General features: G+C 31.9%; 1 protein-coding gene across 2 annotated transcripts in view; it reads left to right on the plus strand.

Annotated features, from left to right (window-relative positions):
• The window catches only part of LOC118187440 (N-acetylglucosamine-6-phosphate deacetylase), a 29,524-nt gene extending 9,432 nt beyond the window's left edge, over positions 1 to 20,092 (plus strand). For both annotated transcript variants that reach the window (XM_085809536.1, XM_035357656.2), the window contains exons 3-9: positions 661 to 797; positions 6,592 to 6,646; positions 6,728 to 6,937; positions 13,292 to 13,380; positions 14,188 to 14,332; positions 14,453 to 14,632; positions 19,642 to 20,092. In XM_085809536.1, the coding sequence (XP_085665662.1) occupies positions 661 to 797; positions 6,592 to 6,646; positions 6,728 to 6,937; positions 13,292 to 13,380; positions 14,188 to 14,332; positions 14,453 to 14,632; positions 19,642 to 19,835 (1,010 nt within the window). In that variant the 3' untranslated portion in view covers positions 19,836 to 20,092. The remainder of the gene's footprint in view (positions 1 to 660; positions 798 to 6,591; positions 6,647 to 6,727; positions 6,938 to 13,291; positions 13,381 to 14,187; positions 14,333 to 14,452; positions 14,633 to 19,641) is intronic.
• Positions 20,093 to 26,805: the final 6,713 nt, after the last annotated feature.

A 26,805-nucleotide genomic window follows, 5' to 3' on the forward strand; every position in this document is an offset into this window, starting at 1 on the left:
TTCAAAGCTGGCATCTCTCAGTTCATCCAATTTATATGCCTTCCAAGAATCTGTGTAAATACTTGTTCCTTCCATAACATTTTACTTAATGACAGCCTATAAAGTTTTTACCGATTGATCAAAAACTGCAACTAAAAAGCATTCACTGCTCAATTCTCTGCACAATCCACTGATAAATCATTGTTATGGAAGAACCTGCCCAATGTTGCTCTTTATCCTAGTGAAAAAGCTTACATGTATTTCGAGAACCTTGTCGCTTTCGTCGATTTTCATTGTTGGCTAGGCTATTAAAGCTGCTGTGCAAACCTTCCACATGTAGCTGTTCCAGTCAACAGTTGTATTATGGTTCATTTTAAGTTGTAATTCGCAAAATTCAATTGATGTCATCTCCTGGCACCAGAAATATAAGAAGTTCATGATTGTGAGGAAGGGATTTTGGAACCTTTAAACCAGTTTTGCTTTCGTTATCCTTTTCTCTTATTGTAAGATCATTTCCCGCATCGCCATTTCATGGTATTTTGTTCAAAACTCAATTTCATTTCATGACTTTTAATTATTAATAATTCCTAGTGTCAAACAATGTATTTTTCTTCAATATTTAAGTTTTACTTGTTGTGTCATATTTTACTTATTTAGTCACACTGAATTTTCTCATTATAGGTGGGTTTGGGTTTGATTTTTCAACTTCAGAAAATGTTGAAAATAGTGTTACTTCTGTAGCTAAAGGTGTTCTTCAACATGGAGTTACTTCATTTTGCCCGACAATAATTACATCTTCACCTCATGAATATCGACAGGTATTGTTTTGCATCTTCATAATATTTTATGTAAATTTTAGAGTATTTTAAGGTTGGAACTTTTTATTTTTAAATTGTAGTTTATATAATTTAATAACAGTATTGCAGTTTATGTAATTTAATAATAGGGGCAATCCAATGCTATCTGCAGATTATGAACACTCATGCACAAAATTATTCATTAGGATATGCTGCTGTTTTATTGTAACTTCTTTAAACAGGAGCTTTTTCACTCATTTTACCTATTAAATACACATTGATATGTGTTGGATCATACAGATCAAGCTTCATGGCAAGTGGGAAACATTTGAAAATTCTAATCTAAAATAATTTTTGTTCTAAGTGTAGTAGCAGCATGCTCTAATTATTTTTCATGTCCTAATATACTGTTATATGTAGTTGTTAGTAATATCTTCTGTAACCATCAGTGATTTTTGTATGGTGCATGTTTTTAGTTAAAAATTGATATCATTGCAGTATGATTTATTTATGATTAGCAATGAGTCATTATTGCTAAAATGTAAAATTTTCTAGAATTATATTTATAACTTTGCATTTTGTCATTATTACTTAGGAGATTTTTTAAAAAATAGTAATATATATATTTAAATAATAGTTTTGTTTAAATATATTTCATGTATTTAAACTATTAATTATGACAAAAAGATAAATTAGGGTACTCATATTAGACTGTGAAAGAAAGTATTACATGCCCATTTTACGTAAAACTTCATTTAATGGTTATTCATTGTTGATCTGATAAACACTGAATTTGAAAAATTGCTAGTATGTTTTTTTCATAACTTCGACATCATTGCATTTTGAAGTGTGAAATTTTAACATTTTGATTATAATCTAAATCTACATTTTTGATGTACTATTGTGCTTATTAAAATTATATAAACACTGTATATATTAAATTACATTAACACTAAATATGAAAACAGCGTACAAGTATCATGTAGTGTTTTGAATATTTATCAGTTATTGTCTCATATAAAGCAACAGCAGCAGGGAAGGAAAAAACTCTAGCAGTGAATTTACATGTTGCTTTTGATAAAATAACTGTCAGGATCCTAGGAATCTAAATAATAATGTCAACAACTGTTTTTCCTGAAACTATTTATTAAATAAGTTATTTAATTTTAAACTTGAAGAGCATTATTTTTTGCCTTAAAGAAGGCTTGTTTATTGCCGTATGTCTAAGTTTATATTTGTAATATTGAATGAAAGTGTGCTTTTGTCCATTAGAAACATAGTCGGTCTGAATTCAGTAATTAGTGACAGTATTTCTCGTTTCTTCATGTGAATTTGAGATAATTTCCTTTAAAAATTTATTCACAGTAGTATAATAAAATTTTTCAGGTTTTACCCTTATGTGTTATAACATAAAACAATTCTATTCAGAACAAGGATATTCATCTTACATAAAAAGCTTCTAAGTATTTTGCAGTAATTAATAATCATTAATTGTGTAGTATACAGGGTGAATCTAAAAAAGTGAATGCAGCTATACAAGCAATAGAAAGTTTCATCATAGAAAGTTTATGGGCAGAATGCAAATGATGAGCCTCTAGGTGGCATTGTAAAATGGTATAAAAATTGGTCCTTTCACACAATGGCATTTTCTACCGTGGATTGCGGAGAGAATGGCTACTTATATGAACCATGAAATTTTCAGGGCTGTGGATTGATTGAGGTGGTCCTATAGCTTGTCCACCACGATCACCAGATCTCTCATGTTTGGACTTGGTCATATGGAAAGCTTAATCTACGAGTGTCCCATTGAAACCAATATGGATCTAGTCGCTGAGATCGTCCTTGTTGCTGGTGATCCTTGGGAAATGCCTGGTGTCTTTGCAAATGTGCGTTAGTCCCTGTCTTGCAGGTGTGAAGCCTACACTACAGCTGGCGGAAGGTCTTTTGCGCAATTTCTTTGACCATATACATCAATTACATTCCTGTTTTCTGAAGTATATCTTGTCATTCTTGTGTTAATTCTTTAAATGTGACAGTGGGAAGCTGCCTTTTAACTTCTCAGTGCTTGCTACCATACATTCTGTGATGAATATTACTTGTATAGCTGCATTCTATCACCTCATAAAGTTTCGCTCACTTTTTCGGATTCACCATGTCTATTTCATGCAGACTTTGTGCAAGGAAGAAATAGATGAAATAGTATAACTATATACCTCTTATGTAATTTTACCATTTTGAATTTTTTAGCTTTTGAAAATTTATTTTTATGCTGAAAATTTTGTATAAGTTGTAATTTGTCTGTAATTTTGAAGTGGTTCTAAGACTACGCCATCCTTTACATTTCATTATACTGATTTACATTTGATTGCACTGATTTTTCTAAGTATAAAGAGCCTTTTCATTTTCAAACTCACACATATATTAAAATATAACTAACAATTAATCTAAAAAAAGTAGTTTTAACTTTTAACAATAAACATTCATTAAGAAATAAGCATTCATTAATGGCTATTTTTTGTGATTATTCCTTCTGCCATAAGCAGTGGTTGCATCTTTTTGATTGTACTGGAAATATTCTCTTTACAAAATCTTGCTGAAATTGAACTGGATGACAAATGGCCTTGGAGCATTTTATAGACACTTTAAGCTTATTTTTATTTGCAAAATGTCTTTGTAGATGAAAGACAAATGACATTGGAAAATTTGCTCATTTTTTTTTGCAATACCTACTAATATCAAAGTTGACAATACAGAATCTGCTTGCAATCAAAAATATTCAGCTGTGGACTGTAGATTCGAGAACTTGAAATTTCTAATATTTTCTATTCTGCAAGTGACATTCAAAAGAACCCAGTTCTTGTTGAAATATTAATTGGATCAGATGTGGCAGGGAAACTCTGTATAGGTGAAAGAAATGGCTAAAAGGAATTTTAGTTGCCATGAAAATTAAATTGGGCAGGACATTAAATGGAAAAATTTCCTTGGAGTCAGAATAGAAAAACATAAATATGAGATGTACACCAAAATTTATAATAATATATTTGAACTGCTTCTGTAATTAATAAATGAAGTTTCTAACGCCTTATATTTACATGGCTTGGTATAGACCTGTTTTAGCTTCCTAAATACCCTTTATAAAAACTAGCAGTTAGAACAACACCGAAAGATTATGCACATAAGGGGGAAACATAAATGGATTTCCTTTGAATTTTGAAGGTAGTCCTAGTATGATTTACCATAATCAAAAAATCCTGTTTCATCCAGTCTGTGGAAACGTAAAAGCAACTGAGACAGAAAAATTTGCATTGAAAACTAATTGTACATACTTTGTATCACGAATTAAGATGTTGGCTTTTACTGTTAAAACAAGCTGAATGAACAGGGAAGGAAAGGCAAAAAAATTAAAATTTCAACAAAAATTTCTTCTGTGCATAATCTTTCAGTGTTGTTCTAACTGCTAGTTTTTACAAAGGGTATTTAGGAAGCTAAAACAGGTCTATACCAAGCCATGTAAATATAAGGCATTAGAAACTTCGTTTATTAATTACAGAAGCAGTGCAAATATATTATTATAAATTTTCTACTTAGAAAATACATTGTTAAAAATAATAATGAATAAAAAAATAAAAACATTGCAGAGGAAACACTAGCTATTTAACTAATTGAAATGAAACAAGACTTAATTTTTGCTAACAGACTATCAGATTAACAAAGTGAAAGAAAATAATTTTTCATTTTTAAAATTTGTTAAACAATATTAATATAGGTAACCTTATGTGGTTACTCATCTTGCACTTTCTAATTTTTTAGACTATATCTTTCATGAAAAACTGGAAATACAACTTCATAAAAGAGATTAATTAAATAAAGACTTTCTATAGCTAAGTACATAAATTTAAAATTCTTTTAATTGATTTCAGAGTATCATTGAAAAATCTGTTTGATAGTGATCATGGTAACTTAATAGTAACATAAATTCATTAGATTTTTAAGATTTTAGTCTCTACACCTTACTAGCATTCAAGGATAGCTTGAATTTATTATAAATAATTTAAAGTTACTGAATATTACTATTTCAAATTTACATGGACAGTCACATGTGCCTGTAATTGACAGTGTTGCCTATATATGAAGCATATGTAAAACACACTTCAGAAAAAGGGAAATAGATCATTAAAAAAATTAGTGTCCCTAAAAACTATAGGTCAAAATTAACTACCCTAAAAACTAATTGTTCCTAAAAATTAGCTACAGGTACAACTTCTACTTAGCTATACAGCTACAGGTAGAATTATTTTTCTCTAACTGTGTAGCATTAATAAAACATATTAGATTTAAAAACAGTTTTCTGTTACTAAATTTAAATGAAAGTAATAGGATCATTAAATGTAACTTTGGCAAATTACTGAGTTTAATTTTTTTTCTTTTCTTTCTTTTTTTTTTTTTTTTAGAAGTTGCAGATGATATTACCAAAGATATATGTTTGAAATTCATACTAACTTAATTTCAAAAGTTCATTCATTTAAATCTGTTTACTCAGTTAATGTATTGTAAACATTTTAAGTGTTATAGATGCTATTGAGTAAAATGATGCAGAATTAAACATTTAATGTACAAATAATTACAAAAACAAAAAAAAAAAAAAAAAAAAAAAAAAAAATCCCTTTTTACTACAAAGCATTTGTTAAACCTCATCACCATTCATATATAGTGGAAAATAATTCTTAGTGACTATTTTTCAGAAATTCAAAATAGAATGAAAATGGTTGGCTGGAAGCAGCAGATAGGTCTATAAAATGATGCCTAGGAAAATATTAAAAGTCTCTACCTCTGTTGGTTTTAGGTATCGTGCTAGTATCATTTAGAGAAAGAATCTTGCAGCTGACACAATCTAGCTTGGCTTGTATGATCATGGCAAAGCACGCAAAGGCTCTCTGACTAAAGGGAGGGATGCATTCATAGGGGACTTTCTGAGAAAAATGGGCTCGTATGCACATTACACATGGAGAAAACCATGAAAACATCATGCAGCCAGGCCATTTGCCAGCCTTTGAATCACCAGTATTTGGTGGCTGACTGCTCATCCACTGGTGACCCACATAACACAGTAATAACCTATCTATGACATAATTAAGAGATTGGAGTTGTGAAAATTTCTTTTAACATTTCCAAGATGTGCACTTCAGTTACATCAAATATTTTGGCAATCTGAGTTTTGTCTCTATAACTTTGTTTTAGAAATGAGACTTTTTAACAATTTTATAATTTTATAAAAAATATATTTCCTCATAATATTTTTCAAATTTAATTTTTTTAAATTTTATAAAAATATATTTCCTCATAATATTTTTCAAATGTTCGTGCAAGAAATTAACACATGCCTATATGCTGCCATATTTTTTGTATTTATTTAACATTTACCTGCATCTTTACCTTCTGTAGGACACTTTATCAAAGCTAGTTAGTACTTTCAGTATTGTTCAAAGAATGCCTTAGTGGTTTGTCAGTGATACGAATAGAAAAGGTTATTATGTATAGTTTATATCTAAATGATTTAATTAGGAATTTTGTGGCAGCTAAAATTTAAAGAATTAGTATGTAATAAATGAAAAAACTTATTTAATTTTGATTCAAAAATTCTATTTAATGGGCAGGAGTGCCAAAAGAGAACTTAGAGGTGCCTCTCATCCATGAGCTCACACTGGTTTAACGAGTTGCAATGGAGTATATTATTCAGCTGTTTTATGCATAGATAATAATTTATCTTATAATATTTATTTATAAACTGAAATACACATTGTTCTAAATTTTACAGATAATACCTAATATAGCTGTTCAAAATGGTGGAAAACATGGAGCAGGAATATTAGGTTTGTGTGCTTTTGGGATGGAATTTATTTCTTAATTTTGGTACTTTCATTGTATTTAAACTTAATTTATTCAATTTACAGGAATACATGTTGAAGGTCCATTTATTAATAAGGAAAAAAAAGGTGCTCATCCAGTTAACCATATAAAAGATCTGAAAAATGGATTTCATGATATAATTGATACATATGGCAATCTTGATAACATTCGTTTAGTAACGTTGGCACCCGAGTTAGATCCTGAAGGGTCTGTTATTAAAGAATTAGTTAAAAGAGGCATAACTGTTTCTTTAGGTAAGTATAAAAATCGTGTAAGTTGCATTTTTTTAAATGTACATGATATATTTTTTTTTCCTTTCTAATCTGCCTTAAATCTATAAATAAATCACTGTTTATTAAGCTATTTACCATTACTAATTACTGCTACAAAGAATACTGCTTCCATTTTTTCTACTATTTTTTTAATAAAAACTGAAATTTTATATTGGCATTGATAATTCCTTTTCATACATGGAGACTATTCCTCGTGAAACTATTCTTTCTCCAAGGAAAATATTTTCCTTAGTTTCTCTAATTAGCTAGCCTAACTACAGTTAAATGTAAGGTCTTTTATTTAGTTTTCTTATTTTACATTTCATTTAACTTAATTTTTATATTGTATCATGATTAAATATATGTATGCATTCTGTGTGTCATATCTGATATGTATCTAGCATATCAGATATGACTATCTTTTTTTATATCTAGTGTGGTAGTTTCTGAAACATTTTATGTGTCACATTTTTTTACATTACTTTTAAACATTGTAGCATTGTACATTTTTGTAATAAACTACAAAATTGTATGGTAAGACATTAAGCAAAATTAATTAAATAAAATTTTAATATTTCCTTAAATTTTATATTCTGTTTAGGTGATATTGAATATTCTACATGCACCTTTGCAAAAACTGAAATGAAAATAATAATTTTATTTTATTTAGTTTATTAATTTTATCATTCTTCATTAAGAATACTGAAGACTATTACTACTTTAGCATGCATGTAAAATGTTATAAATGCAGTGTCCAGTATGTAACTGACAGTTTTTAAAGTTCTTATGTTTCAGCAAACCAAGAGTTTTGCTCACAAAGCATTGTAAAAGCAAGTGTAAATTTGTGAGTTTGATGCAGTAAATTTTCATACATGTCGGTAGTATGATTAGTGGGCTAAAATTATGCAAATAAAAATAGTATTGGTACAGGAAAGAGCACAGTGTGTGCAGTGTGCAATGAAACTTCCACCATGTGTTTCATGAGCTTTTTCCATTACTAAACATCATGAATGTTAGGAAGGAGCAGTTTTTGTGTAGAGAGAATCTGGTGAAATGTTAGTCGTGGTAAAGTGCAGTTATTAGATGGACATGTGTTAAATGGTGATCTAGCTTGGCTAATCAGAATAGCATAAATTATTATTAAACTAAATTTATTAACAAACTAATTATTTACATACAGCTATATGCTAGAGGATCATAATATACCGTCATGACATTCGTTCGGGCTCTCTTCTGTCTGTCATGCTTCTCGATTTTGCAACCTCTAATGGTGGCTTTCTTACAATGCCATCTGTTAATGTATTATATTCAGCTATTCTGACATGGAAATCATCCTGATTTTCCAGAATTATAAACTAATTTCCTAATTCCTACATATTTCTATGTTAAATTCATAGTATGCATTATTTAACGTGCATATTGCATTTATAATAATATTACAATGCACAATACACATAATAATAAAATTGATATAATGAACATACTTAAATTCACATAAATTGTTTCAATGTGCTGAGTTAAAAATGGATATTTTCTCTGAATTATTACTATATACATATGAAATTACAATGATTCATTATCATTTCTAAACTAATAAATACATGTTGAAGTATTTCTAAACTAATAAATACATGTACAAGTACAATGCACGATAAATCTTTCAGTCTAATATTCAGTAAGTTCTGAAATATTTAGCCTTTCGAGGCCTTATCAGCAGTCACATGCATATAGATGTAAAAAAGGAAGATTCTTACCTTAATTAGAGCAAAATATGCCATCAGTAATCCTTATGAACAGATCTTTGTGGATTTTTTGAGGAATTGAGCTTGGTAACTGGCCTGTCTTGGTCGTAATCATCATAAAAAATGGGCTCACACTTCCACGGTTGTAGTTGACTCACATGAGCAGTGGTGGGACTTTGATCCTTCGCTTTTAGTCCTGTTATTGTGTAAGTATCACTAGGTAATACTTCCATTATTATAAATGGTCCTTAATATTTTGGCTGCGTTTTGGCAAGTTGACCTACAAGAAAAAGTTGAAGGCTCTCATTTTATGATGGAGGGTATATGCTTTAGTATAGAATTATTTTTTATTATAATGGAATGTTTTTAGTACAGTTCTCAAAGGCAAGTTATCTTATGGAAGAAACAGAGGCCTTTGCAAGTAACTGCGCAGCAACCCTGGACCAACTGTACTGTTACACATTAGTCAGCCAAAGTGGATATACCTAGATGAAGGAAATGTTACTTTGAAGTACAGGGCTTTCTAGTTTGGGTAAGATAAGGAATTAGGAATGAAATATAACAAAAATAAAAACATAATTTAAGTAAGAATGTTACTATATTATTATGTTAAAATGTAAGTTGTATATATGAACATTAGTGTTAAATTTTTTAGATTTGCTATTTCAAGTTAAGTAATGGGTCAATGCAGTTGTTATATTTGTGATATTATATGAAGAATTCTGAAAAGCATTTCCATGAAATATCATAATTGCATGTGGATTTTGCAGAAACAAGAACTTTTTCACATCGGTCTGAAGTATTGAAAATTAATAGAACTCTTAAAAGCTGTGCTTATTTTCAAATTAAGACAATGCTCAAAATTCCTGTTGTGCACTATTTTAGAACTTATTATTTAGCTCAAAATTTAATGATTTGTTTATTCTAAATTCCTTTGTTTTTTAATGTTTTAGTGCTTTTTCTGTTTGAAGGATGGAAATATATGTATAAAAAATAAATAAATCAAAAATTTAACTTAAATTTATAATAGCTATTTCACTCTTCAATTTAATTTGGATATTTTCATGTTTTGTTCTAAAAGCAGTACTTGCTTAAAATAAACCTCTCTAAATTATGTCATTTCAAAATTATATCCACCATCATATGACAGTCACATAACATTGGTGAAGTAAATGATTTTCCAAACAGAAAGTCAACCAGCCAGTAATTAGATCTTTATTAATCAGCCAATCAAATATCAAAATTGAAACTAATTCATTCTGAATTAAAATTTCTTAATTTAGAAATCAAACAACAAAAAATCAGCATTATATTTGCAAATTTTCACAGGACTAGTTTTGATGATTTTACCGAACCCTCACCCTTAGCTGCCAAAGTGCAAATGAACGAGGTAAGATATGGTATTAAGATGAGATAAGAATAAGAATGGCTTGTCCGGAGTTAAGCTACTGGTGCCATCTATAGATGAAACAAGAAAACTAAAACAATTTTCTTAAAGGTTTTTAACTAGAACAGAAAGATTTTTTGAATGTGAAATGTGTTCAAAGCAATTTAAGATTTCTTCCTGAACACAATTTGCTTCTGCTGCTGCTCTTGGAAAAAATTAATAAATTCCGTAACAGGCCTGCTTATTGTAGTCAGTTTATTCTCTGTTGGCTTGGTGCACTAAATAAAAAAAAGATTATTTAAATCTGCATCAACTTCAAGTTTGTTCTTCGTTACGCACGTTCTACTTATTTAAATTATTATCTATCTTTAACAAGTCTACATTTTTACATGAATTTTCTTGAGAATATGTCTGCAAAATCAATACTACTCTCTTTTTTAAATGATATGATTTCTCTAAAAGTTTAAGTTCTTTTTGACAGTGATCTCAGAAGTAGACGAAAGTAAAAAAAGAAAACGTTTTGCCATCCAGGTCCATGAAAGTATAGATATTGCTGGCTTACCAATTTTGCTAATCATCACAATGATTAACCTGTATGTCAAAATGTTCCTGAAGATAACATAGAAATTTTCATAGCTAGTAATTAACTTTTAAACATTATAAAAACTGTACTTAACTTTCTCATATAAGTATTAAGATTATAGAAAATCATAACCATATGTAAACTAAATTCAGCTAACTTTATGCACATTAAAACACTGAATGCTATTTTTGAAGAATTCATTTGACTTTTAATTTTTAGATATAATTTTGTACATAAAATTTATCATTGGGTAGCAGGATATTTAAAAAATTTTTTAAGTCCTTTTAATGAATGAGTAAACCTTTAGTTTGAAACTATTACTTTTTAAACCAACTCTTTGGAATATGAAAAATGCATTTGAAGTATAGAGTCAGTTAAAAGAAGAAAAATTGTTCAACCCTTTCAGAGTTGTCTGATCATAGGTGTGTATTCTGGACTACCCTTTTTTATGACAAAACACATATTGTCTTAAAAATGTTTAAACATTCAATGCACAAAATCAATTATGTTTGAAACAGTTTAAAAGTAACCGACAAACTTCACAAAAGTCATTGTTATTATTGTCATCACTTAATTACACTACCATAAACAAAGAACAGATTAAAATAGCAAAATATGTGAAAAATTATCTCAAAATTTTTATCAAAGCTATAGCTAAATTTGTTAATTTAGTAGATATGTGCATAGTATATGTATACAAAAACTTATATTTGAGGAAACATTTTTCAGTTGTGCAGTTGTTTCATTGAATATGGTTAAAAAATGAGGGCTATCTTCATAGGAAAAGGTATGTGTTCATGGAGGACTTCCTGTGTGAAACAGGCTTGTATCATGCTACACATGGAGAAAACTATGAAAATGCTGATGTGGGTACTCCAGGCGCTCATACTCCGAGTTTTGGTATTAATTTGGAGAGAGTATACTGTATTAAAACACATCTGTTTATGTTTTTATTTCTAGGTATGCAAGTATCATAAATATCAAATACTCTGAGGTGATAGTGCATACTGAGTGGCTATGTGATAAAAAATAGTATTTTCATAAGTCTTTAAAAAATTAATATACACTGCTCGACATTGAAAATGCAACACCAAGAAGGAGTGGTCAGAAAGTGATGAAATTTAGAAAAAAGACAGAGACAGCAAGCAGCAATAAGTGATCTTGATTTCAAAATGATAGTCAGAATACAGAGCGATAACGGCGTTGGCTCAGTAAGATGTAGGACCACCGTGGACAGCGATGCATGAAGAAACACGTCTAGGCATAGAGTCAATAAGAGTGCAGATGGTGTCCTGAGGGATGGCTCTTCCTTCCCTTTCAACCATTTGCCACAGTTCGTCTTCTGAACAAGACGGGCAGTGTGTGCAAACGGCATACGATCACATCCTACACATGTTCGATTGGTGACAGGTCAGGAGAGTGCGGTGGCCAGGAAAGCATCTGTATACTTTGCAGAGCATGTTGGCAGATGCGAGCACTGTGTGGTCGGGCGTTATCCTGCTGAAAAATTGCATTAGGCAGCCCCTGAAGGTAGGGGATTGCCATTGGCCACAGTACATTATCCAAGTATCGTTGGGCCGTCATAGTGCCCTGAATACGAACTAGAGGTGACCTGGAATTGTAGGCAATAGCGCCTCAAACCATTATCCACGTTGTCGCACGGTGGGGGTATTCCATAGTTATTCCTGGATTAGATGTCTCCACGTTGACGCTACACACGTATGCGGCAACTGTCACTTGATAAACAGAAGCATGACTCATCTGAGAACATGACGTTTCGCCATTCTGTCATCCACATCGCTCCAGTCTGGCACTATTCTAAACGTTGGCATCTATGCTGTGGGGTCAATGGCAGTCTTAACAGAAGCCGTGGGTGCAGGCCAGATTCAACCAATCAACGGGAAATGGTTCTGGTCGACATGGGAACATCCAGGGTATCTTGCGCATGTTGCAGAATCGCGGTACAAATGACTTGTGGGACCGCCATAGCTTGTCGGCGGATGCGTTGATTCACGCGTGCTGATATCGCTCTGGCTGCACCCCTCCTTCTTCCCACAATCCCTTGTTCCAACCATGTTGGCCATAGCCGATGCACTGTGCTCACATTCATGGGGGGTATCAGCTGCGATTTGACATAAGGACCAACCCACCCTTATCAGTCCGATCACCATACCCCTCGTAAAATCGTCTATCTGCTGGAAGTGCCTTCGTTGACAGCGGCCTGGCATTATCTCCTATTACACATATTCTCCGGGACAAAACCAACTTTTTTCGATAATTCGTCTTGTAGAAATAACGACACAAATATTGCCCATTCTGCACGTTCCTTTCCTTATATCTTACTTCATGTGCTTCGGAGAGCTGCGCATTCCACATCATTCGCATAATTCAGTGACGTGCGTCTACTCTAAAATTTGCATAAATTTCTGATCACTCCTTCTTGGTGTTGCATTTTCAATGTCGAGCAGTGTAGTTTCTATGATTACTTATTAGAGCTTAAAATTTTGGAAATGTTTAAAAAAATCTTCTGATAGGTAAGCCAATGTAAGTCTGCATTTGAATAAAGTTATAAAAGTGTTTCAGTATTTAAGTTAAAACTTAATAAATGTTTATCACTCTTTTAGGCCATTCAATTGCAAACTTATCTCAAGCTGAACACGGTATTGCTTATGGAGCTTCTTTCATCACGCATTTATTTAATGCTATGCTTCCCGTAAGTTACATACTAATAATTATATTAAAGCTATGTAAATGAAATCATCTTTAACAGTTAGCTGTTTAACACGTATGCTGCCAGAGTAGATATGTGGAACTTCACCAGAAGCAGCCACTGTAATTGAAGGAAAGAACTTTGTAGATGTTGACTTGTCATTCAAAACTATGCTTCCCAGCATAACAGATTCTTATTGTGTTGCAATTTCTGCATTATTTTCCCCGTGTACATTTTTATCAGAGTCATCTGATGAGACATACTGTTCTTCACTCAAATAAGGGAATTCACTCTTCACACTTGTCTGATAAATTGTCTTCTAAATATTTTGTAGGTTTTTTTATCTGCTAACTGTCTTTTATACTTGTATCTTGATTGCTTAGGATGAGACAACACTTGTAAATTACTATTAATGCTGCTCATATTATGAGAAAATTTTGAAAAAATTTTACATGAAATTTTAAAACCCAAAACTAAAAATGTCAAATTTACTGCATTTACTACCACACCTGTAACAACTAAGACACAATACTAACTAATATGAAAACAAAGTGTTACACATTCACTATGGTCTGGCGTTTGATTAGTTATTAGATGATATCACCACATTACATGGCAGTGCGTGATCAGCAGCAAATGTATTGAAATGCAAAAATGAATCTTGAATTTTTCTGTAATGAAGAACAACATATTTTAAGTTTATATTAATGAAATAAAAGCTACCTTCAATATGATTACTTTTTAATTTTCTTAATTATTATGTGCAGTTGATTCATTTAAAATAATGAACAAAGATTTATTACTTTTTAGTTTCATCACCGAGATCCTGGACTTGTTGGCCTTCTTGCAAGTGAGAAATTACCAAAAAACAAAAGAATATTTTATGGCATTATTGCTGATGGAATACATACACATCCTGCTGCCTTACGAATAGCATTTCATGCAAATTCTAAAGGTAAAGTATTTGGAATTATATCATATACATTTTATTATCAGTTTTGGAAATACAAATGATTTATTTCGAGAAAACTGGAATGATAAAGCATGTATTTTACATACAGAATTTCATTTTTAGGTTTAGTCTTAGTTACGGATGCTATGTCTGCTATGGGTCTGAAATCTGGCAGCACATACTGCATAGGTGAGTCAAAAGTTGAAGTCACCCATGACAGAGCTGTTGTGGCTGGAACAGAAACATTGAGTGGAAGTATAGCAACAATGGATTCTTGTGTTCGATTCTTACATAAATCAACAGGTATGATGGGATTCAAAAATTATTAAATAGGTGGTTGTAGACTCATGTTTTCAGTTTAAGAAATGAATCAAGTTGGGCTATCAGATTATATTAAAATTTTCAGCTACTCAGTGGTCTAGTTATTTATGTTAATTATCTTCAAATAAATGCAAAGGACTTTTGCACATAGGTTAGAGCTTATGTTAAATTTAGTTGTGTAATGTTGTTTAAAATTAATGGGGTTTCTGACAGTGATGAGTATTCATTAGTTATGACTCAAAGGCATCATTTAAGTGACTGGCAAAAATGGTGATTAGTTGGTAAATTCTTTGGAGAAGAAAATACAAATGGAGATCACCCCAAAATTTGGAAGTGCTTTTTAAGTTGTGAAAGGGTAAACAGCTTGATCAAGGGTGACCAACAAAAACAACTGTGTCTAAAAGCCAATTTTTGCCATTGTTGGCTTGAAGAAACCATGAAGCAGTTACAAGATAATTAGTTTTAGACCTTCAGACAGCAATAGGACTTAGCTATTCAGTGTCTGCATGAAGTTTAATTTCATCTGGGAAGGCTAGTGGTTTATTTCCCACTCTCTTCATCTTCAGAACTTTTTAAGGTGATATCATCATGTTAAATAGAGCCAAGAGAAATAGAATCAGGTACATACAAGTCTAGAAAGCCTGAACTATGATTCCTGTTGTATTTTGATCCAGAGAGAGAGTGAGTAACATCCAACTTCCCTTTCCTTATTCATGAAAATGGTTTTATTCTTTGGATTGGAGTCATTAAAAATGGCAGTACAAAGGTTAATATCTTGGGTGGCTCCATAACTGGTCTTAGTACACCATGGAAGGCTCTTTGAGGGTGCTGTTGGGTCAGAATTGTTTTTTTTTTTTTCAGATGTATGACAATGCTTATTCACATCTTGCATTTCTGGTGTCAGTATACCAGAGTCGTAGCTAGGGTTTTCAGCGCCCAGGGACAATTGAAGATTTCGTGCCCCCTACTGCTTGCCAAGGATGGAAAACATTTAATTCTAAAATGTCGTAACATCAGTTTGCCGCCCCTTGGATTCTGCGCCCGGGAACAGATGCCCCCTCTAGCTACGCCCCTCCAGTATACTTGTAAGTGAGAGATATCCCTTAAACGAATTGGTCGGCTTAAGGACCATTTCCACTGCTGCGTATGTGTTGCAGTGTATATGCGTTTCTCTAATTAGCGAGCGAATTCATTTTGATTGACATCTGTAATCCGGTCGATGTGTGGTGATGGATGAAGTTCAATTTCTATCCGCATGTCTGCGGATGTGTTGGGGTTACATGGTAAAAAAGGAGCAATCAGGTGTTATAACCAAAAATTAATAGCGGCAGAAGTAGTGATGAACACTGCCTTAGGGAAAGAATGTTTTGCTAAAAAATACTTATTTAACTAATATTAAAGTGAGATATCTGCATGCTGAAAAAGCAATCAGCTGAATTTAGTTAAAAAGAGATAAGAAAAATAAGATAACTGCAACTACAGTACTAGTTCGCTGATAAAATCAGGCATTCAAGAAATTCTGTTGAAGAAAATCAGGCACAAAAATTATGAAATAGCAAAATTTGTCCTGACAATTATTTCCTAGTTCTGCATACACATTTACCTTTAATGAAAATTAACGTCTGACTATATCAAACTGCTATAGCAAATTAGATATGGCATTAAATGATTTGTTATTATTTTCTTTTGAAACTGGTAAAAACTAAAAATGTTAATTATAAATTAAATTTGATAGCCTTTTAAATATTTCACTGCATTAAGGAGTATGTTAAATTTGTATTTCTTTATTCATAAATATACCTTTTTGGCTAACATATATTTGTAAGCACATGGAATATACTTTTGGCAGTACATTTAACTTCAATCGGAATGCCACTTTAAAAGATTTGTTTTGTAAGAAATGTCCTAGAAGCTGAAGAACAAACTCTGATGAACTTTTTAGACAATAGCACACTAAAATAGGACCAAAAAATTTAGTTTTAAGAATTTATTTACTTGATGATATATATAAGCCAAAAATGCATACCCTACCTGTGTGATGATAGTTTGGTGGTAAAGTTGACAGTATGGTTTAACTTTTGGGGTTGCGAGTTCGAATTCCATATCCTTTTTCCACCCTGTCTGCAACTTTCTTAGCTTCTTGTTCCAATTTGATCTAAATTCGTGTTTTATAATTTATTTCTATTATTATATACATTAAATATAATGTTTTATTTATGCTCTTATTTATATAAATTTCTCTCCCCCCCAAAAAAAATTTGAAAATTATATAGCACAAATTTAAAGCGTACTCCCTGTACCCATATATATATTTTTTCGTTTCACTTTTATGTGCATGTGCATACATGAGCTCAGACTTTGGGATGTTTCCAGCTCTAAACTTTCACTGCCAATTAACATGACACAGTATTAATGCCCTAAACATTTTTAAAAAAATACTTACTATAATAATTCCTTTCAAATTCAGTCCTCTCCAGCAGAAGCGCAGGAATTAATTAAATATTTCCATTTTCTTTACCTAATATGTGTGTATAGATATATATAAAGAGAAAAAGCTTATTTTTATAACTTGTTATATAAAAAGAGATATGAATTAAAATTTTTTAAATTAAAAATAATATTTTATGGATTATGCATAAAATATAACTGCGCATAGTGCATTTTAAAACAAATGAGATTTCTAATAAATTATCCAGCTATGACCATGAAGAAATCGATGCTAAAATATTACCTGCTTTCTCCCCAAATTTAAGCATATTTTAAAAATATACAATCTCATATGGCAGTCAGCAGTATACAAGCATAGCAAATTTTGTGTAAATAATGTGAATGCGTGCATTGTCAAGATAACAACTCTGTGTTAGTTCTACCTTAAAATCGCATACTCATGTATACTTGCACATTGATCGAATAAAGCCACTTTGCCAGCCATACTGAGTCTGCACAAAGTTCTTACCAGAACAGACAAAATTTGCACAAATGAAATAAACATCCTGAAATCTTTTGTGTTCTTTGCCAGCCATACTGAGTCTGCACAAAGTTCTTACCAGAACAGACAAAATTTGCACAAATGAAATAAACATCCTGAAATCTATAAGACCGCATAAAACAAGCCTATTTGCTAGACTATTTGCTATCTGCTGAACTTAACCAAACAGAGACTTAAAAACAGCTCAACAGAATAAATCTGCTACCAAACTGTCTAGGTTGCAAACTGTCACAAGATCGGGAAGACACATTTACTTTCCAAAGAAACTTGCTTTTTACATTACAGTTTAAAATTTTTTTGAAATTTGCTTTGTCACATATTTATTGTTATTTCATTTTTTATATGTATGCATTGTAAACGTATCATATGTTGAATCACATTTTGATCTCTTCTAATTTTATATCCTAGTTTTGTTATTAGAGGAATGGAAGTCCACTTCACGGATTCTGTAAACTATTTCATAATTTGATATTGTTCCTTTGAGTTGTTGTGAGAGGAGCTGGGGGGCCTCTGTGTTGATAGTGATAAGGAGTGTGCCTTGCGTCTGTGTTGCTGCCAATAAATAAGCAATTCTAAGAAGTTTTAGGATAAGTACTGAGGAAGATCAGGGAATGGCTGTTGAGGAGTAGTATGCATATCTGAAGTGTTCAAATAAATTTTTATTGTGTATTATGTGTGATTAGAGTTCTTAATGAATGCAGTGATAATTTTTAATGTGATATGGACAACAAAGATCGGGTGGATATCACAGTGGTCTCTACAAACTCGATTTAGCATGTGGGATGCCTTAGAGTTCTTAATTGCAGTTTATCAGATACCTGCTTGCATTCTCCAGGATCTGAAAACTGCACTTTTAGAACAGTGGCATGAAGTTCCAAAAGACTTGATCAACCTTTAAAATGTGTTGCGAAGTAGTAAATTCTATGAACTCAAGATGTGAGGTTTGCATTTCTGTCAGAGGTGAGCATACACCATATTAAAGAAAGATCTGTTGCAAGACGAGATCACTTTCAGATTATCTTTTAATTTTCATAAATTTCAATATTTTGAGATTAATCAACTGTTAAATATGCTAACTTAATGCTTGTGTATAAATTATTTTTAATTACTTTTTAATAAGTAAAGTTTTATTTTCATCAATATGCTTTAATTTTGATGAACAATATATACTGTCACATAATCCTAATTACTATTTGAAATGTTAATTTATTAATTTTTGACATATACTCAAATTTTTTAAAGGCAGCTATGTAAGTGTTGCCACTATTACATTTAGCATTTCCTGTTTGGTATTATTTAATCATTTGTTTGATCTATGAATCTGGCTACTGAGTTTTGTCTTGAATGTTGTGCTCAAGAAATTACCATTCTAAGCAGCGTTTAATTTATGCTACTGAAATACAGAATTAAGATGTAAGGATCATTTGATAATTATGTTAAACCACACATGTAAATAAGTCTCATTAATTTCTGTGTTTGTGAAGAGAAAATAATACATATTTCTGAAAGATAAGTTTGTGTTTATCCAAGAAGTATGAAAAATATGTAGGGGAGTCAAATTTTCATTTGTTAAATTCTTAACATAACATAATCCTAGTTCTTACACTGGCTCTAAAATTGAGATTTTTCACAATTTGTTATCATTGGTGAAGATGCTTTAAGTCATATAATTTAAATAACTATTTCTTTGCAATTTTGCATGATATTGTTATGAGTTTTCTTTAAAAATATCTTGAACAAAAACAGGAGAAACTTATGAGAATTTTTTTCTATGGGGTTATGTGTAGAATTATTTTTTTTTTTTTTTTTTTTTGCTAAAGGATATGAAGGTGAAATTCCTGTGCTTGAAAATATCTATCTTATTTGATTCATTTCTTATACTGAAACCATCTAAACTAACCATTAAAGAGTTCTGTCAAGCAGTCTTTTTAAAAAATTTAATATTTAATGAAATTTGTATGTTTGTGTATTTGTTTAATTTTGTCACTCTCATAATTTGTAGGATGTTCATTAGTAGAAGCTATAGAATGCGCTACACTACATCCAGCCCAAGCTTTACATATAACACATTTAAAAGGAACTTTGGATTATGGGACAGATGCTGATTTTGTACTCCTTGATAAGAATCTTGAAGTTATATCCACTTACATAGCTGGAATGTGTGTTTGGAAGAAGCAAGTACCAGTTAATACATAACAAATTATGTAAACATATTTTCTATTGATTAATTACAATGACAGTTAAGTGATTTTGTTTAATACAAAATGAAGTTCACTAAACTTTTCACTGCCACATGCATTTTTATAACTTTGTGCCAAAGAAATAAATACATCATGTCATCATGAAAAATACTAAACATGCCATTGTTGATCTCTCAGTGTTTGTAAAATTTATATGTAAATATATCATTTTTATTATTAAAATTTGTTACTTGGAGATAAAAACATACAGAATTTTTTCTTGAGTAGGTTCCTAAAAATAGCATATGGCATATTAATATTGCCATGAAAAAGTTGTAAATTTGTTTCCAACCACTTGAATATTCTTCACATTTATAAATTATTAAAGATTAAATTCCATGTGCATAAAACTACATTCACACATACTCAGTTCTTTTCCAGCTAATGGAAACAAAACATTGCTTAGTGTCCTCCTTTTCCATACTCAACTGTTCCTCTGATTGGATTTGTCTGCTGTAACCAGCATTCTCTTTTCTTAGAATGGCTTTCTAAATACATGCTAGGCTTTCTGGATGTTTCCTGTTGCATTGTGGCTTAATTTCTATTCTTCTCAAATTTTAGGACTCTTTGTGATGTGTTTGCTTATTTTAAGTCTGCTTTTGAAAGTGGATGATTCCATACATAGTATTGTTACGAATTTTCTACGAGTATTTGGGTGAAATTATATGTGATTTTTTTTGTATAATGTAACATGACAATCTAAAGAGGCGATGATTTGCCAGAAAAGTAAGAATGTAGGGGGCAAGTCTATTTAACATTGAGTAAATGGCTAGCCTGGCAATATCTCACTAAGATATTGCCAGGCTAGTGATGGATTTGGCAACTAACTTTTGCTGTCAAATTCGGTGACATTTTGGTCCAGTCCCTATATAACTGTAATGAATACTCTAATTGATTCCTACATTAGCTGTAACTGTATCCAGTCCTCATATGCTGTCCAATAATGTCGAGAAGCAGAAAGTAGTAGATTTCCCAGTGGCTGGGGGAAAACTATACGACACCGGAGAGAGCATCAGTTTCCCAGTTGTTAGTTCAGAATGACAGCAAAGTATTGAGATACTTGTGAGAGCTTTGCCTTTTAGATGTGCTTTCCATTGTGTTGCATTTAATATGCTTAGTAGTTTGAAGTGTAATTACAGATTGTAATCTGTGATACTGTGAAAAGCTGTATGATAATTTTTGTAGAAAGTTCCAGAACTGCAAACTATTTCTTTTGGTAAAATAAATTTTATCGAGCTATCATTGGTACTCGGTGCATTCAGGCAAATATGCATCCATACGCATGCAACATCCTTTCGAACAGAAACATTTTAATCTCTCCCTATGTTTATTGTTATTTGATTGATTATTTATATTACTTTTTTTAATGTAGCTCAGGTGTAGAACAGTATTTGTGAGCATGAGGAGATAGAAGGAATTATTGTTGATTAGTTTGTGGTATAATATAAAAGTCAAGTTGTTTCCACACTTTGTGATAAATAACTCATACTGAATGCTGCAAGTTTCTTTTATACTTTCTATTAAGAAACAGTAAGGCTTTGAGCTCACCCTCAGACTATTTCTAGAGGATAAAAATGTTACCTGTAGTATGTACTGTAAAGGTCTGGAATTGTATGACTGATTATTTTGTGCTCAACAATGCATTGTGAAGATATACCTTGATTGGTAATGATAAATTCTGCGAATTGCCATTGTGTGCTAGAAACACTCAACTGATAACAAATTTTTATGACCTGTATCTTCTCAATGCGATGCTGGTTATGCCTTCGCAACCATAAGAATAATCATTTGATTATTAATTCTATAATTTCAGACTAATGCAGTATCCTGTAAATATTTCTCTTTTAGATTATGGGGGTTTTTCAGATAATTATCAATTTTTTTTATTTTACATGTAGTTTTGGTGAAAATGAAAGACAAGAACTCCTATGTAGCCCATACTGCTGTTTGGAAAATTTCTCATTTATTTTCAAAATGGTGAAATTATGCTTCATACATATTAATTATGAATTCTGGTATTACGTTAAATTATCAGATTTTTCATTAATATCATTTAAGAGTTTAACAATGGAGACGGGGATTTTACATCTTTATAAGTACTGTAACACCAAACTGTATTTTCTAGTTGGAAGTTACGTGCACACTGAATTCATCATCTCTTCACTGAGTGATAACCAAAATTTAGCAATTTTTTTTCACTTTTGTTGAAGATTAGTATTTTTTATTCATTGAGTCTTTCCAGCTGACTTTATACATTTAAATCTGAATGGAAAGTTATATTTACATGCTTATGCATTCCAGAAATGTACAGATTCTACATAGGTATTTCTCCACAGCTCATAAAAAAATCAAATATAGATAATGTTTTGGAACACTGCCTTTTTTAATACAAACAGTATACAGATTATTTCAATATTGCAAAAAGGTGACTAGAAATCTGCAACAGTGTCTGTACTCTAGCATGCAAAACTTGCGAATTTTTTCTGTTTGGAGGGACACTATTTCTGAACTGAAACTAAGCTTAAGGAAATGAATCACACTATAGAGATGTCAGCATTTTGACATCTCTATAGTGTGATTCAAGGGCCACATTGTTGACTGAAAAGACACAATCAAAATGGAGTTAAATGTTTAACAAGACAAGGCTATATGACCATTATACAAATGTATCCTTCCACAGGTGTGTGGATATAGACAAGAGGTGGAATTTAATAGGGAATATAATGTTTTTTAACAGCAGTGACTGCCTTCAATTGCTGCATATGCTTAATACTAGGTGAGCAATAAGTTGTTGAGACAACATTATCCAATCTTCTCCTAAGTGTTCCTTTTTAACCGAGGGACATTCTGAAGTACATGTGGGTAAGCCGGAAGACACTTTTTCAGAGCATCTCAGATATTACATAGCACTGAAATTGGAGCCCTCGCAGACACATTCATATGACAGATATCTTTTTTTCCTAGTAATATATCTACTGCATATTCATTATATGCTGTAGCTTTATTATCACAAAAAAGGAAGTCAGAACCAACAGCACCCCAAAGATGTACATGGGAAAGGATTTCGTTACAGTAGTTCATTGGGTACCTTCTGTTTATCTGCAACCCCAAATTGAGTAGAATTGCCATTTTTTGTGTACTTTCAGGTATATGCATAACACTAGCAAAAGCCAGGCATGTATGTACTATAACACATCCGAGTAAGCAAGGATTTACACACTTGTTATTTAACAATCAATCCACCAGCTGCAATAATATAAATTTTCGCCATATAGATTTTTGTTTTTCTCCTCATAAAATGATTCTTTTTTACTTCCTTATACAAAGTAAAGGAAGTATTGTAATCACGAAAAATTCCAGGTTTCACATTTCAACGAAAATACCCATTTTGACAACTATCAAGTGCAATTTAACGATGTTTTTGCATGATATCTGTATATAAGAAGATATAAAACTGATTTAAAAGGGATTCAAAAGAGATTTTTCCATGGCGTACGCATCTCGCATAACTAAAAAACGAGTAGCCTCAGAACGTTGAAATTTTGTATATAGGACTGCTATAAACATGTAGTTGTGCACCTCCCTTTTTTGCTGCAATCGGCCACACCAAATGTCTACATATATTTATATACTTACTCTGTAACTTGCCTCAGTGAGCTCAGTTTTTTTTTATTCTTATATATTGGTAAAGTGTGCATTTTGTGCTTTAAAAATGATTGAATTATGCTGTTATTATCTTTCAGTTAAGGCTTTTATACCTTTAATTAATCTGCATGCAATAGTTGTAGAATTGTTAAAAAAATTTGAAAGTTGTTTAAGTGCAGCTAAGCCAAATTTTTTTTACCATAACAGTCACATTTGATTACATTTTAAACTTAGCAGAATAGTGAATTACGTCTTTGTGCACCTTCAGTGTCTTTTTGTCGAGAGGGACCAAAATGAAACTTTTAGCTTTGTGCACCGAAAAATCTGCCATCTTGCCTGCTAGCTAAATTGCTTGTTTTTGCATAGAAGCTAATTTTAATTGTTTTAACTACATTTGGTGTTGTTTTTCTGTATTTTACAATTTTTAATGAAGATATTTTGAGTTTTTATGTATTTTTGTCTTGCCATGAAGTGAAAACTGAATGAGAAATATATCTCTAATGAAATTCAAGGAAATGAATTTATATGAATTGAAGGAAAAAATGTGTATAATTTAATACTCCATATAAGGAAGTCGTGGTGTACACATTGTTTGTGGACAATTACGTACTTTTATTAGCTGTAAACATAACTAGACAAATGTTTTTCGCCGAGTCACAGAGTTAGCGATGAGTGAGTGACTTTTCATGGAGGGGGCGAATGGCTAATCAAAATGCCATTTTTGTTATGGAATTCTGATAAAAATAGAGATCTCAGTATAACCACTGGGCATTATGCCACTCTAGACTGTAAAATCTGTCCCTCAATACTAGTGCCTTTCAATGACGTTAGACTGAACCATATTTTCATCTCTTTTCGGGCCTACCAGCAGCTGAGCGGTAAAGTCACTGAACACTGGTAGTTCTGTCTGAGGCTAAAATCCTGCAAATGGACTGGCTGGCATTTTCATGGTTCCCCCTTGTGTAACGTTTATGCAAGCCAGTTTCTTTTAGAAACTGCTCCACGAAGGCACCCCTTTCGTTAGGCAGATAGCCCTCGAGGCTTTGCTGTAATTACATAAACCAAACCATCTCTTTCCAGATTAGCAAACATAAATTGCTTTCAAAGCTGAGGTAACTCTCTATTCAGTGAAAAGCATGCCATCCCTGACATGACTGCTGTATAGCCAGTCTTGGGTGTCTGCGATGTTAGGGATTAAAGGGATGCAGTGTTCAGGCTGTTCAAAATGCCTATTTCTGACTAAATATCTCGTCACAGTGATCCATAATCTTGTATGGCAACATTGGAGCTTCCTTTCTTATTTAGGTCAGATAAAAAATGCTAACCCCACAACCACTAGACAGCCAAAAGTGTGAGCTGGCTAACATTAATATAACATCAATGTATTGTCATTGGCCACAGTGCCACTCCGTAGCCAGTAGATATTTGAAAGTGACATGCAGGAATCTGTTAGTTTCACTTATAGCACACCTACTCCTTTTTCTTGAGTATCAGAATCTATATAGACGTTCTAAAGGGAGAAATGATTTTCTTTGATCGTGTGTTTTTCTCCCAGCTCATGATATAGAGGTCTGTATATTAGACATCCAAATGTCAAGACTTTATCGAGATGCACTAGTATAGTTTCTGTACAGAATTTTATAAATTTTAATTCTAGTTCAGTGATTCATATGCTGTTCCAAACAATTTTAGATTTTTTTAACCCTCTGAGCATTATGGGATTAGCCCTGAAATTTCAAACTTCCTCAAAATGTCATGAATAAGTGATATTTTCTTGATTTTAATTAAAAAAATGACTCATTTTGTACCTTGATTCCTTTTCTTCCAATATACATCCAAACTGAAATCAGATACATTAAAAGCTAGCAGAAATTTTCATGTATAATGAATGTGGAAGGCAACCTTCTGTACAGAATTTTCCGGCCGTAATGCTGAGAGGGTTAAAGAAAACAGTGAAGAAGGCTTCATTACTTGTTATTTTTTTTTAAATATTGTATTACATACATAGAATGTTTAAAGTGGTACAGGCATTCTTCAATTTTTAATTTAAAAAAAATTATCCTAGACATGCATCTCCAGTTATAGAAATTCTGGAAATCAAGCAAGAATTTTAAGGGAATGCTTTTAATAAAGCAGAAACATCAATTGTAAAATATTCATTGCATTTTATTATGGTAAACACAAAGGTTTTCAACCATTGCATACAGAATTTAGGAAAGTATTAGAATAGGAAAGTACAGTCAAAAGTCGTTAATTCGGACACCCATAATCCGGAATGATCTATAATCCGGACCTCAAAGCTAAAATCTTTCTGCGCATGCGCCGCGTTAATGCATGCTCATAGGCGTTTTACGCGTGTGCGCAAGACATTTACGACAGCGCATATGTGTCTGCGCAAGCGCAGAATACGTTTTTGCGTCCGTGTTTAATGTATAACGGACGGTATAAGCTAAAATTATCTAATTCAGTTAATGTTGATGATTGCGTTGTTCCTTAATCTTCGAATTGGATCTGGCTTATTATTTTTTGCAGACTGTAAGAGCAATTTTATAAAAGTAAGCTTGAACTTTCGATTATGTCAAATAGAATTTCCGATGCTGGAGCTCCCAAAGGATCTAGAAAATGAAAGTATGTTTCGATGTCCATCAAAAAAAAAAAACGAATTGCTACAAAAAATGGATAAAGGTATATCCTTTGTTCATCTAACCGTTCCGAAATCTGTTTATCAATTTCATGCTGCTCTGCGCACGGGGGGGGGGGGGGGGGACGTCGCGGCGCGCAATGAACTGGAAGTTGATCTGTCAGCACTATCGTTATCTTCAGGGTTGATGTTTTTATTTTATTCGGCTTATAATTCCTTACTAAATGTAGTATTTAATCTCGATGTACTCCGTCTTTGATATGATTTAAATCAAATTCCTCGTCATTATAAATATCACGAATAGAAATCAAATAGTTTTCTGGTTGTAATTTTCTAATTTCGGCTATGCGTAAGGTATGCTTTACGCATGCGCGCGTTGAAAGAAATGTTTAATAAAGTAAACAAATAAATATTAAGCTTCTTTTTTTTTTGTAAATTTTGATACCCTTTAGATCATAATTGCTCATTATTTTATAAATTACGGTTTCATATTTTTAATTTTATAATTTCTGCATGCCATTTTACCAGATTTAAACTGATGATCTATAATCCGGAAAAATCGATAATCCGGAATCGCCGAAGTCCCGACGATTCCGGACTAAAGACTTTTGACTGTATTAGGATTTATTGAGTAAGGTCA

Source organism: Stegodyphus dumicola, chromosome X2 (genome assembly GCF_044657685.1).
Source record: "Stegodyphus dumicola isolate Sdum_Otavi_A_Nest chromosome X2, ASM4465768v1".
Classification (NCBI taxonomy): domain Eukaryota; kingdom Metazoa; phylum Arthropoda; class Arachnida; order Araneae; family Eresidae; genus Stegodyphus; species Stegodyphus dumicola.